The sequence below is a fragment of the Ambystoma mexicanum genome, chromosome 2p (genome assembly GCF_040938575.1).
Source record: "Ambystoma mexicanum isolate Mex_15411 chromosome 2p, UKY_AmexF1_1, whole genome shotgun sequence".
NCBI lineage: Eukaryota > Metazoa > Chordata > Amphibia > Caudata > Ambystomatidae > Ambystoma > Ambystoma mexicanum.
The window spans coordinates 1227149103-1227161910 of record NC_090923.1 but is presented as its reverse complement, the minus strand read 5'-3'; the positions used below and the strand labels follow the sequence as shown (position 1 = coordinate 1227161910).

The following is a 12808-nucleotide window of genomic DNA, read 5'->3' as shown; positions in this document are numbered from 1 at the left end:
GCTGGTTCCCATACACGCAAGTGAATGGAACCGGAGTGGCAGAGGGATGATGGAGATGGCGGCACACAAGGAGGTGTGCCGCCCCCATGTAAGCAAGGGGTTTAGGGGGCAAGGGGATTGTCTTAAATGTTCGAGGGAGAGAAAACCGAAAGTTATTTTCCGGAAAAATAACTTTCGGTCTTTTCTTCTTCGAACAGTTCAGCTTCGGTTTAATGACAGTAAATCACTAAACTGACCCCAACAAATAGTTTTCTAGATAAATAACCTAAAGGTAATATAGCTCGAATTTTGGGTAAGTGTGTAAGGCTTAACATTAGACCCAGGCACTGTAAACAGGCCATGGAGCTTGCTTCCATTAGAAATTAATTTGCATGTTATTAATCTGCCAAGCAGTCGTAGAAGCTAGCTGAACATTGCAAACTGCACGTTCCCTGGATCATGTTGTAAAAGAAGAGCAGCTTTTGATACTTTCGAGGTCAGGAAGCAAAGCTCATGGGTGCCGGGGAAGGAAGTGAACGCACAAGCATTTAATATTCGGCATATTAGTTTATGAAACTGGTCTACTGACGGTTTCAAAGTGTCCCATGGCAGTTTCAAATTGCTGCATAGCTCATCTCAGCCTCAGAAGTAGTCAGAAGAGTTCCTAAAATGCAACATTGCACCAGTAACTGGTCAACAATTCAAGGCACTTGTAGTGTCATGATTTATTGTATTCCCATGAGAAACGGATAGAGATGACCGGCGGCAGATGAATAACGATCCGCTGGTCATCTCGAATTATGGGCCGGACTGTATTAGGCAGAAACCTGTGCAGTTCCCTCTGGGACCACTGCAAAAGATTTAAGACTACAGGTGTTTGGCAGTAAACCCACTTGGTAGCAGTCTGTACCACACAGATTCACTTGGTAGCTGTGGCTGAGCAGTCAGACTTCCCTCAAGAAGAGTTAGGCAGTATACAGAGTATTCACAATAGGTCAAGAGAACACAATAGAACAAGTAAACGCTGACCAGGGCTTGGTGTAAAAGAGATTTAATTATTTATTTAAAACCACATCTAGAAAAACACACAGGCACTAATAGTAAGCAATTCAAAAACACGGTCACTAAAAGATATACACTCCCTTAAAAGAATATTAGACAAGTCTTAAATAAAGACCCACTTATTTTTAGACAGCGGTGAGCGCTTAACGTAGATGGCACTCTAATAGTTTGTTTTAAAAAGGGAGAGACAAGCAGAGAATGAGTTGAAACCGATCCCAACACTTTTACAAGAACACATCAAGAGAGGAAGGCAAAGTAAAACCGTGAAGTTAGAGTTCAATAGGCCGGATCCACTTTAAGAGGATCAAACGAAATGTGTCCAAGGTCACACGGTTGCAGTGCACAAAAGTCTTGTAACGGTTCAAAAAGGAGTTGGACCTTAGAAAGGGACCAGTTAGAGGGTCAAGGCGGCCAGCCCAGTCCAGAAGGCTAAGGGGTTATTATTACCTTGTACGGGGGCAGTTGTTCCTGGCAGCGGATGCAAGTCGGTGCTTCGTCCGGGGGAAGAGAGGATCTCGTCGTGGAGGAAGACAGGAGTCCGTTGCACTGCCAGGGAAGAAACCAGCCGCGGAGTTTCTCAGGTACAATGAGCTGTCCGTTGATTCGCGGTTCAGTGGTGAGTGGCTATCTGGCCGCCGGGGTGCTTGGCACGGGCAGTTCGACAACAAACTGGTCTGGGGTGCGAAGAAGGAAGGTAAAACTGGTTGTGCCCACCAGTCAGGGGAAGAAGCCTCTCCAGCCGGGAGATCTTCTCTGTCGTCGGGAAGTGGTGAGTCGGTTCTGCAGGGCTCCACCGGTGGTGTCGTCGTGGTAGGTCGGCTCAGCTTCTCCCTCGTTGGATTCTCAGGTCCTGTGACGACTTCTGAAGTTCCAGTCCCCAAAGCCCTGCTTTTATGCAGCATACCCCCATTCACTCAGCCTAGCTGTCAATCAAACATGCTAAGTGGTGAGCCGGCCGGCTCACCACATGGGCCAATCACACAAGAGTGCGACTTGAGTTACCAAGGTAACTCAGTCCAGGGTGCCTAAACCCCCTCCCACACCCCCTGTGGTACCCAGACAGAGTGGCACCACTTTTGGAGGCTTCTGTGGAGAAGCCCGCCAAAAAGTGGAACAAAGGGCTCGATTTGGGTTGGAGTCACAGAAAAGAACACAAATGCCATTTTAGAATTGAGTCCTGGCAAAAAATACCAACCGGCAAATTAATATTAATTAAATAAACCAGCGGTATGTTCGAGGCTATGAGAATTAAATAATTAAAGTTGGTAGCCTCGAACAATGGGAAAATCCCATAGGAAAATATTTGCGGTCGAATATAAAAAGTAGTTTCCACTGCCACCAGCCAAAACTCAATCAAGGGAGACGGAGACGTGCCCCCTCGACTAACAGGCCCTGGGGCAATCGAATTGCCCCGACCAGTACGTCCACAATATGATGGTTTGTACTGGTTTCTATTAATAAATTTGGGACTAGTAAAGCCAATGGTGACTTTACATGCCCTGGGAGACAGTAGTCAGTCCCAGGGTATGGAGTCTATGGTGGGGTGTCACTAGGACACCCCTGTGTTACTGCACGGAGGGTGCTGTGTAACACACATAGTAAAAACACATGAGACCCTATGGAGTAAAGGACCCCATAGCCCATAAAACACATTACCAGTCAAAGGAACACCATAAATCATGTCCAAGAGTGGGAGAAAAAGAGTCTCACTCTTGACAGCAGGAAAAAACAAACTCCAGAAATCCAGCAGAGCTGCTGGGGGACTCACTAGGTTAGGAAATTCAGTCTTAAGAGAGAATTCTCCCTAACAGACTGTGACGTCACAGAGGGGGACAAGTGTTGTGAGAAACCAGAAGGTGTCTTCCCCGCGGATCGATCTCTCAAGTAGCCAGGGCACGGCCATCGCCTTTGGATCCAGACCCTGGGGGAGGAACAGTGCGGGAGGATCACCTTGGTGAGGGGTGCCCGGGGAGTTGGAGACCGGATGGTGAGACGTGGTATCATTCTCTTCCCTGTAACACCTTTATTCCATCCTGCCCGATGGGATATTTAGAAACTCAACCCCCTCAATCCCTTATCCTGCACAAACACTTTTACACAGACCGCACGCTCTGGGAGAAAACAGACTCACACCCGAGCCGTGTACCTGACATGTCCCAATACTATCGTCAGGGGAACACACTTTGAGCAAGGCAAAACGCACAAAGGCACAGCAGTTTCCAGTTGGCAGCTGAACGAGGGGAGAAAGAAGGCCACGCATGAGGGGTCTGTGAGAGGGGCAACACCCTTAACCTTTTTGGCAGGAAGCCGTTACTTTAAAAAAAAAGCTTCAAAGCAGAAAACTTACCAGGAATCAAGGCTGAAGAATCCTGCATTGTGTGTCGGAGATACCGAGGGTCCTCCTGCGTAAATGACAAAAGCGGGGAGGAGTAGCAGACGCTGTGGTATCATCCTCTGCTCCAAGAACAAAGAAGCGACAGAGAACAACACAGCCGGTGAGTTGGAGGAGACTGATGCCAGACCGGTCTGTGTTGAAGTCAAGGTTGCAAGCAGCAACATTGTAAAGTGAGCACTGGAACGAACATTGTTACACGCATGTGGTGAAAGACGAGATTGAAGCTAAATTGTTGGTGAATATCTGAACATGAGAAGGAAAGATACAATACCGTTTAGAGTGGTCTGGCACTGTGAATGTGCTCAGTGGAAGGTCTCTGTATGGCATTCTGAAGAAAAAAAATGAAATTAGAAGATTGATGTGAAGTGTAAATTGTGTGAAGTGTATCAAAGTGGTCCAGCAACGGTTTAAGCAAAACCCATTGCACATTCAAAAGTCTTCGATTCTGGTATCAAAAGTGGTCTGTGCCCGAACAAGGGGGATCCATGGTCCGAGCTAGAACAAGGAAGACCGAATTGTGACCATTGTAGAAGTTGTGAATATTGTCGAAAAGAGGCTCTGAGCCCAGACGAGGGGGATCCATGGTTGGAGCCCGAACGAGGGAGACCAAATTGTGAACAATGTAGAAAAGGGGTCTGAGCATGGACAAGGGGGACCTGTGGTCTGAGCCCGAAGGAGGGAGAGCAGACTTGAACTTGTGAAAGTGAGAATCCTGACAAAGGAAGGGAACTCTTGTGTTTTGTTTGTTACATCAGGCCGTCTGCAATAAGAGACCGTCATTGAGAGAGAGTTTGGTCGAAGGCCCGGATGCCTATGTGTTAAACTGTTACCTCGTGACCAAGAAGCCAGAGTGTGTGCAAAGCCTGCCCGTGCCCCCTTGCCCTGTGCTGAAAACGTGGGGAAGGGTGTCACGGCTAGCTCCCTTCGCTCCCGTTCCCATCACTTGGGGGAATGTTTTGGGGTTTATTCCCTACTGGACATTTCCTCCGAACCTTATGCTACAGTGCTGTGATGAATTGCGAGCGCTAAAACCTTATTTTCCAAGTTACTTCCCTTCCGGATCCATTCCAGGTTTTTGGCAGCCAGCATGCTACTTTAATCTAATGACTATGCTTCCCAGAATGCCTGGCTCACTGCTTCACCTCCTCCCTTGCAGGACAAGGTTGGGCGGAGGATAGGCAACACCTGTGGCTGCAGGTGCAGCAGGCGGCACACCTGAGGGGTGTGCTCGTTAAGCAGCTTTAAAAGCCTCAGTTTGCTTCAGTCCAGCGGTGGTCATTGTTGCAGTGTTCCTGTTGTGACTGGTCCCTTGTTCCTAGCTTTTGTGCCTAGTTCCTAGTTCCTGTTTCTTGTTCCTCTGCCCTGGATTTCGGATTTATGTGCTTAATTGATTTCTGCTTTCTGGATTTCCCTTTCTGTCTTCCTCTGTCTGCAGGCAGCTCTCTGTGCTTTACCCTTTGATGCTGCCCATTTTGCCTGTGTTCTCTGTTTCTTTGATGCTGTCCTTTGCTACGGAAAAACTTGATGCATTAGTCTTTCCCTTAATAGATTTAGCTTCCTGCCTTTTCTCCTTGGATGGGTGGGAAAGGTTTCCTTTTGTGATATCATTTTCCCTGCTCCTGATCCTTACTTTCTATTGGGATCCATTCCATGTTTTCCATTGCACTTCTGCATTTTATTCCCATTGATTATTAGGTGTGGGGTGCTGTTGTAACTAGTCCCTGTGTGAATGCCTTTTGTTTTCCTCACTATTCTTTAATCACAATTCCTATTTGCCCCTTGACTGGGGTCTTATGTATTTAGTTATCCTCCACCCATTGCTGTTATAGCCTTCTGGGTCCCTGTTTGATCAACTGGGTTTGTGGGTTTACTGACATTCAAGTGGTCTTTCCGGTCCTCGTGAGTACTGTTTCTAAGTTCCTTATTCAGTATCATCCAGAGTGTCAGCTCACAGATCCTGTCCTTGCTTGCCCTCTACGTGGGTTTCGCGCTGTCAGTTTCTGTAATAGCATAGTGGGTAAGGAGTTTGCCGACTTGCCTTTCAGTCATAAGGAGGTTCTAAGTGCTTACACCCCACATCCCTTTTCATATATTTGTATTATTGTTTCACTCTATTTGCACTCCTGGGTTTTAGTATACACGAGTCTTGGGTATTGTATGCACGTTGTTAGATTCAAAGTTGTTCACTGTGTGATTCCGTGCACATTTCCCTTGCCATATTCATTGCCTTCTTCCTTTCTTAACAAAGGGAAGCCAACAGCTCACCTATCCTGACATATCATTTCTTGAACACTTATATTTTGTATACATTGTTATCCCACACCATTTTGTATTTAGAAGTAAGGATTGGCAATAGGTTTATTAGTATAGGCCCTTTTATTTTGACAGACTCCACTAGGACTGCGTTTTTATTTGCTGGTCGTAGCTTGCTCCATCTTTAGATTTAGGTTTAAAGTGGTGTTTTTTCCAACCCATTGAAGTTCAATAAACACCCTTGAACTGTGATCACGTGTGTATGTCTTCACTGTTTGATACCATGCCTTCCTTACAGTGTGGTGACATTGGCAAGGTCCAATCATTTTTCGATAATGCATGACCCGCTATAGGGGAACAACGTAGAACTGTAAATTAGCCTAATTTGGAGAACTGACCTACTTTTGCAATACTCATCGATGCTAATTAATTTTTATGGTTATAAAAGCTTTGTTTTTTTGGGTGCATCTTTGACAGTGCTTTTCATGCAGTTCTGTTCCGCATTCTGTTTGAATTTTCAGCTGTGCCTGGGTCCACAATAAATTGCATTACTTCTTGCCTGGTGTACACTCCATTTTAGATTACTTTGGTAATTTTTACTAGCGAGTTTCGTGGCGACCCACAGTATAATATGTTGCCACCAGCAAGCACAAAGGTTCTTCCACCCAATTTCTTTCTCTAGACCAGATGCTGGAGTAGATAGCCAATGGTACAAACTCCCCTAGATAACCTATTCAGTTATGTAAGGAAGGCATGGTATCAAGAATAAACAAGACAAAAGTGATCACAGTTCAGGGGTGTTTATTAAACTGTATAGGTAGGGTGGAAAAACTCCTAATTTAAGCCTAAATCTAAGATGGGAGCAAGCTACAACATCAAATCAAAATAAGGCAGTCCTAGTGGCGTCTTGTCCAAATAAAAGGGCCTATTCTAAAAAAAAAAAAAAAACTGTTGCCAATCCTTACAACTAAATACCAAAAAGAGTGTGGGATAGGATTCCCAAGAAAGAAGTGTTCACAAATCATAAGTCAGGATGTGGTAGCGGGGGTCTCCCTTACCCACGATTTGAGCATGGTACAAGGGGGTCTCCCTTCCCCACGATTTTGAGCATGGTACATGGCACAGCACACAACAACAGTTATGCTTTAGATATCGGGCCGTCGGTGGTTTCATTTCTTTTCTACAAAAAGTCTCTTGCCTCCGAGGACCAGATAAATCTCCAAAAATAACAAAAAGAAAATGTTCCTTTCAAATGTACTTTTGGTGATGCATTCACCCCTGGGTCCCTTCTAGGCTCAGACCCTTCTAGACTGTTTGCTTCCCTCTGTCGGGTTCACCACGGCTTTTCACAAATCAATTTCTCATTGGGCACTCACAAATCTTAATGTCTTTTTAAACAGTTCACTGTGGATATCCCTCTGTCGGGTTCACTCTTGTCAACACACTGTTCCTTGGGATTTTAGACGTTGCCCCTCCTTACTAGCATCCCTCCGTCGAGTTCACTCTTGCCATTTCACAATTCCTTTTACTTTCTTTTGATGCAGGATTCACTTCCCTTGCATTCTCAATGGTTTGTCGGTCAAAGACTTTTGACTGTACAGGGATTTTGCTAGACCCCTGTATGACAACTTTGACCTTTTGCTTGCAGCTCCCCTAGGGCCTTCCGGTATCAGTAGTTTCATTCAATGCAAGATCAACCAGAGTCTATCGAGTGAGCACCCACATGGTGCCGGACCCCTCTTCAGCTTGTCTTCCTTTAACAATTTTACAGTTCTCTGAACTTTACTCATTATGCCACTTTGCGACTTTCATTCAACACAGTTCTGTCGGTTTTCCCATTGACTCACCCACCGGCTGTGATGAATCGCTGTACCTGGAGTCAAGGGCAGTACCATGCTAGCAGGCATCTCTCTGGGTCGGAAAAGGCAAAGTTGCGTATCTCCATGTCAACCTTTCGCTATTTGCCGCCTTTCTCCTCCTCCTGAACTGCCGTGCTTGGTTAGCTGTTCGTCGTGCAGTCTGCCTTGCTCCTATTGTGCTCTCATGCACCACCTTTTAACCCTGTGGGGAAGGGAAAGGGCTGTCAGGTGTGTGTGAGTGTGATCCTGTACAACTGACTGACCCTTGTGGTGGGACATGTCAGGTAAACGGCTTTGGTGTTTGTCCGTCTTTCGTGATGTGCAAAAGTGTTTGCGTTGGAAAAGGGGTGGGGGTAGAGTTTCTGAGTTTCCTATATAGCAGGATGGGGAAAAGGTATTAGAAGAAGGGGGATACCATGTCTCACCCGTCCGTGTCCCACTTCTACTCCCCGAGGACACCCATCCAGGTGATCCCCCCCCTAACTGGTCCACCCCCAGGACCTGGATCCAATAGCGATGGCTGTGTCCTGGCCACCTAGAGGACAGATCCCCGGGGACTAGTCAGGGAGACGCCTTCAGGTTTCTCACAGTTACCTGAAGGTACCTTTTCCAGCATTCACAGGGTATTTTGCTTTGTCTAATTGATGGTAGAAGTCTGAGGTTATGATATTGAAATGCTATCTGCTAAAATCGGTCCATCCTATTTTGGCTTGGCACTCAAGGGTTTAAGATTAATAGCATAGATCCCATGATGGAGAAGGCAAAGCTGCTTACCTATAATCCTAGTTCTCAATCACTGAATTCTGGGGCTCTCTCTGGAGCTTGACGTTTCCTGAATGCAAAGTGCTATACATACTCGTTAAAGCATTTGGGTCGCATTCATTTATTTTTCTCATGTTTGCTTTTGCTGTAATGCAGGAAAGTAAGTTAAAAATAGTTCAACAGCTTGGTTTTCATGACTTCTTTCTTTTAAAAAACTTAGCCAATTATGAATATACCAACCCTTATGCTAACTCTTTGAAAGAATTTAATTTTCAATAAATGCGTTCCTGCATCCTGCACGGAGATAGCATATGACGGGAACAATTAGGATTACATAGAACCATACCTTCACAATGGATCCAGAAAGAATTCTTAAGCCTGCCTCTTGAAAAATTAACATCAGATTAATTCTCTGGTCAAGGGAGTGGCATTTGCTAATAGCTATTAATACCCTTAGATGTCTGATTTACTGTTCGGTAATGGTCTGGGAGACCTTGTTAAATGCTCTCAATTCACTTCAGCCTTTTATTTGGTCGCAAGGCAGTTACTTCCTCATAAAGTCCAACTGTGGAAGAATAACAGCTCAAGTGTATCAGGAACAAGCAATGTGTGCTGTGTGTTTAATGTCTTAAAGAGCACCAATACCTTGTCCCAATGGGTGGTAAGCACTATATAAATATTGTGAAATAAGAAACTAAAATATTATACCTGGAGGAGAGAGGTCCAAATGGAGTTCGAAAACAGGACACACCTCGCTGCCTTCTTTTTCGGAATGCCTGCTCCACTAGCTTGGCTTCTGATGCAGGATCTATTCGCCAAAATGAGCCTTTTCCAGGCTCCTCCTGGGAACGCGGGACTTTAATAAAGTATCGGTTTAGGGAGAGGTTGTGCCGGATGGAATTCTGCAGAACACAAATATATAAAATTATTTTAAAGTGCTTGGAAACATAGAAATAAACCAGGGGCATTTCAGGATTTAGCCTGGGCATTCGCTCTTGCTATAGATCAAAATTGCAGATAGCCTTTCACTTCGGGTCACTGTCATATACAAAGTCAATGTCTTAAAGGAACAGCTCAGGGCCACACTTACAAATGTAAAGTGAGGACAATGTAATTTTACTTGTAGTACAATTAAAGTTACAGTTAGTGTTGAGGGGACTGTCGGACCCAATGCATGTATTTTGTGGTAGCTGAACATCAAAAGTACAAGAGAAACCAAAGCGATAGAGAATGAGAATGTTACTTACCCAGTAAAAGACTTTCTGTAAATTCTATCTGTATAAGCTCAGATGCTGTGCATAGTCGACCATGTAGCAGTAGTTCCAGAGTACCTCAAGTTGTTTATTTCCAAAGTAAAAGTAGATGTTGGGCATTTCCGTCATACTACCTCTTTTCTACCTATGCAGGCAACCACCACGTCCCTCAATGCCTATGCAATTAGGTTTGTAATTTGGTGGACAAAGAAATAGTTTAATTTCTGTGAAAACAGAGAGGAAGTAAGACTGTAGAACCTTAGTGTTCTGTGTTTACCTACAATGCCCCTTTGATAGGCAGTCGACATACATGTCATTTTTTTCTTTGTCCCCAGTGTCGAGAATGTTGGGTGGGTGTATGTGATTCTAAAAGGATAAAAGCTCAAGAAACACTAATATTGGGTAAGTAACATTTGTCTTTTAGAGCTTGCTGCTGTTCAGAATCGTGTGCAGTGCTTAGATTTGTGAGCAGTGTTTTTTATACTGATGGCAGTGTGCAGATGTCACAACTTTGAACAAGTTTTGAAGTACAGTCAGCCCCATAAGAGACTCCTCTTGGGTGAATATCGAACCAGTATTGATTTGTATGCATGTTGACAGGTGCCCAGGCTGTGGCTTTGCAGATGTATCTAGAGGCTATGAATGTTAAGATGACTCATTCCTCAAGTAGAATTAGCTCAGGGGTTAGGGTCAGAGTTTCGTTTTAGCAAGTGTACAGCATTCATACATGCAATACACAATCGATCTTGCAATGCTGGCTTTAGTTACAGGACTGCCCCCTTGTTCTTTTAAAAAAGAAACATAAAAAACATACTTTTTTCCATAACGTTTTTGTCCTGTCCTAGTAGAACTGTACTGCTTTGTGTGCATTCAGCATGTACAACTATTGTATTGTCTGTTTCCAAGGCTTATGACAAAAGGCAGGTAACTCACCTGAATATGAATTTTGGGGAGAAGCAGAGTATTGAAGTCAACCTTGTTCTTAGCTAGCAACACATGGTTAAATCCACCAACAATGCCTGCAGTTATCTTACCCTTATGATTGAAGCAATCACAACTAGAAAAGATGCCTTGTGAGGTGTTTCATTGAACACGTATACACGGGTTAAAATGGTGGAAGCATTAAATATGTCCCTACTAGAAAATGGATGAGCAAATGGAAGGGGGGTGTGATGTCCTTAACCGTGAAGGCTTTAACCTCCGGAATTCTCAACCATGAGAATTGCGCTGCAATGTGGTGTATGTTTGCTTTTTTATACTCCACCGCTCCCCATCATAGTCTTCCCAAAGCATGTAAACCTTGTCTGAGTTCAGATGCATCAAGTATATGGCCATAACTGCCACGTATACCTTCAGTGAATTATACAATAGCCCTGAATCTAACCGGTATAGTCAGTATGAAACCATGCCACTAACTGACTTCTACAGGGTTAATAGATTTCTTTGTACACTAAATTGCAAACCATTTCCACACATTAAAGTGGCATCAGGACACAAGTAATGTGTGCAGGACTACACATTTGAAGTAAGCCATGACTAAAAAGCTACTTGCCCCCTTACTTCCTGACGTGCACATCGCAAATGATTTTTTACTTGTGTGGGGTCAATTATCACTGACCAATAAATAGTGGGGAGTGCACATTTTGTAGGCCTGAATTGTGCGTGTATCTGGTTTACATACCACCCAAAGGATATCCATGGCTCCTGGATGGCAACTGCAAATGTCCAAATTCTGGGACTTTAGAAGTTAGGCTGCAAGTTTATAGATTTGGATGTTATATCTGCTGTCGTGAGAGCATATTGTGTGCCGGTTGAAGTCTATTTGGAGGTTCCACTTCCATTCGGGGCAGGTGGGTGTACCACACATGGTGTGCCGTTGGGTTGCTTCATTAGTATTAGAGTTTCTGCACTGTTCTGTAATACGTGCGCTGGGGAGGAAATCACAAGCATATATCCCCGACCATGCCAATACAAAACAAAAGCCAAAACCATTACTATATATGTGCTCTCTGCCATGTTGCCCAGGTCTGGAAGGAAGAGAATAAGAAGCTAAAGAGTACATAACAAATGCCAAGTTGGAGTTACTTGGAGTTCCACACAGCGCAACTGAGCATCCCACCAAGAAAGACAAGACTATTGCTACAACACCACTAACTGCTACTAGCAGATGCAGCAATGCTAAAACATAAAATGGGCAATAGTGGAAGGTGCTAAACCCAAATGGAACACCAGTCCTGGATCTGCGACCAACCAACAGGTCTGTCAAAGTTCAGAATTACCTTTTTTACTAAAGGTAATTCCAGTTCTACAAAAAGGATTGCATGGCCTCCATGGAAATTATAGGATATGATATGGCATTTATAACGCACCTGTACACAAGCGTTTCTAGGCACTCGTGTTTCTGCAATGCAAATGTCCTTATTTCCTTGTCCCAAAAGCACAGCAAATATCTAAGGTTCAACATTGATTCAGGCACTACCAGTTCAAAGTTCTGCCTTTTAGAAAAACATCACCATTTGTATGCACAATGGTACTAGCAGTATTAGTTGGCCCAAAAGGGCATGCACGTTTATCCCACCTGAATGGATGACTCCTAACAGGCAACACAAAGCAGTGCTACCAGCACACCCAAGACCATAGTGTTACTTTACCGATTGGTATTCTCCATAAATGTCACAAAGCCTAGTGCCTTCTAAACAATGAGATTGCTGTTGCCTACCATTCAAAAGAAAGTTCAAGCATTCCAGGCAGTTGTTCCTGTTTCTGACTGCGTCGACATGCTTGGTGAGGAAATCCATTACAGTTCTTGGAATTGACAGCATTGTCCATTTACCCGATACCTCATGCAAGACTGCACCTGCTTCAGGAGTTGCTCAATGGCCACAGGCAACTTAGGATGGGAAGATCTAGTGGTGTATCAAAAAAGGTTGTGCAATCCCTGCAATGGAGGACCCCAATATACATTTTTTCAGGATGACCATTCTCAGGCCGCTTGTGCTGGTGATAATTCTTATCGACTCCTCCATGTTAGGATGCAAAGTACACCTACAAGCACTCAAAGCACAGGGAAATGGTGCCTTAAGAGACACTGAATGCCACGAGTTCTAGTGTTCTAAGTGCTTTTTCCGTTTCCAGGCACTGCTCAGAGTGAGCTCATGAAGACAGACAATACCACAGCAGTGTTTTATTTGAACAAACAAGCGATATGCACTTCCTAGCACTATACCGAGTGTCGAAACAAATCT

The 12808-nt window shown here is 44.4% G+C and overlaps 1 protein-coding gene across 1 annotated transcript in view; it reads right to left on the bottom strand.

Annotated features, from left to right (window-relative positions):
* Positions 1–12808, bottom strand: part of FOXK1 (forkhead box K1) — a 763857-nt gene that overhangs the window by 182303 nt on the left and 568746 nt on the right. The window contains exon 5 of the mRNA XM_069645513.1: positions 9019–9212. Coding sequence (XP_069501614.1) covers positions 9019–9212 — 194 coding nt within the window. The remainder of the gene's footprint in view (positions 1–9018; positions 9213–12808) is intronic.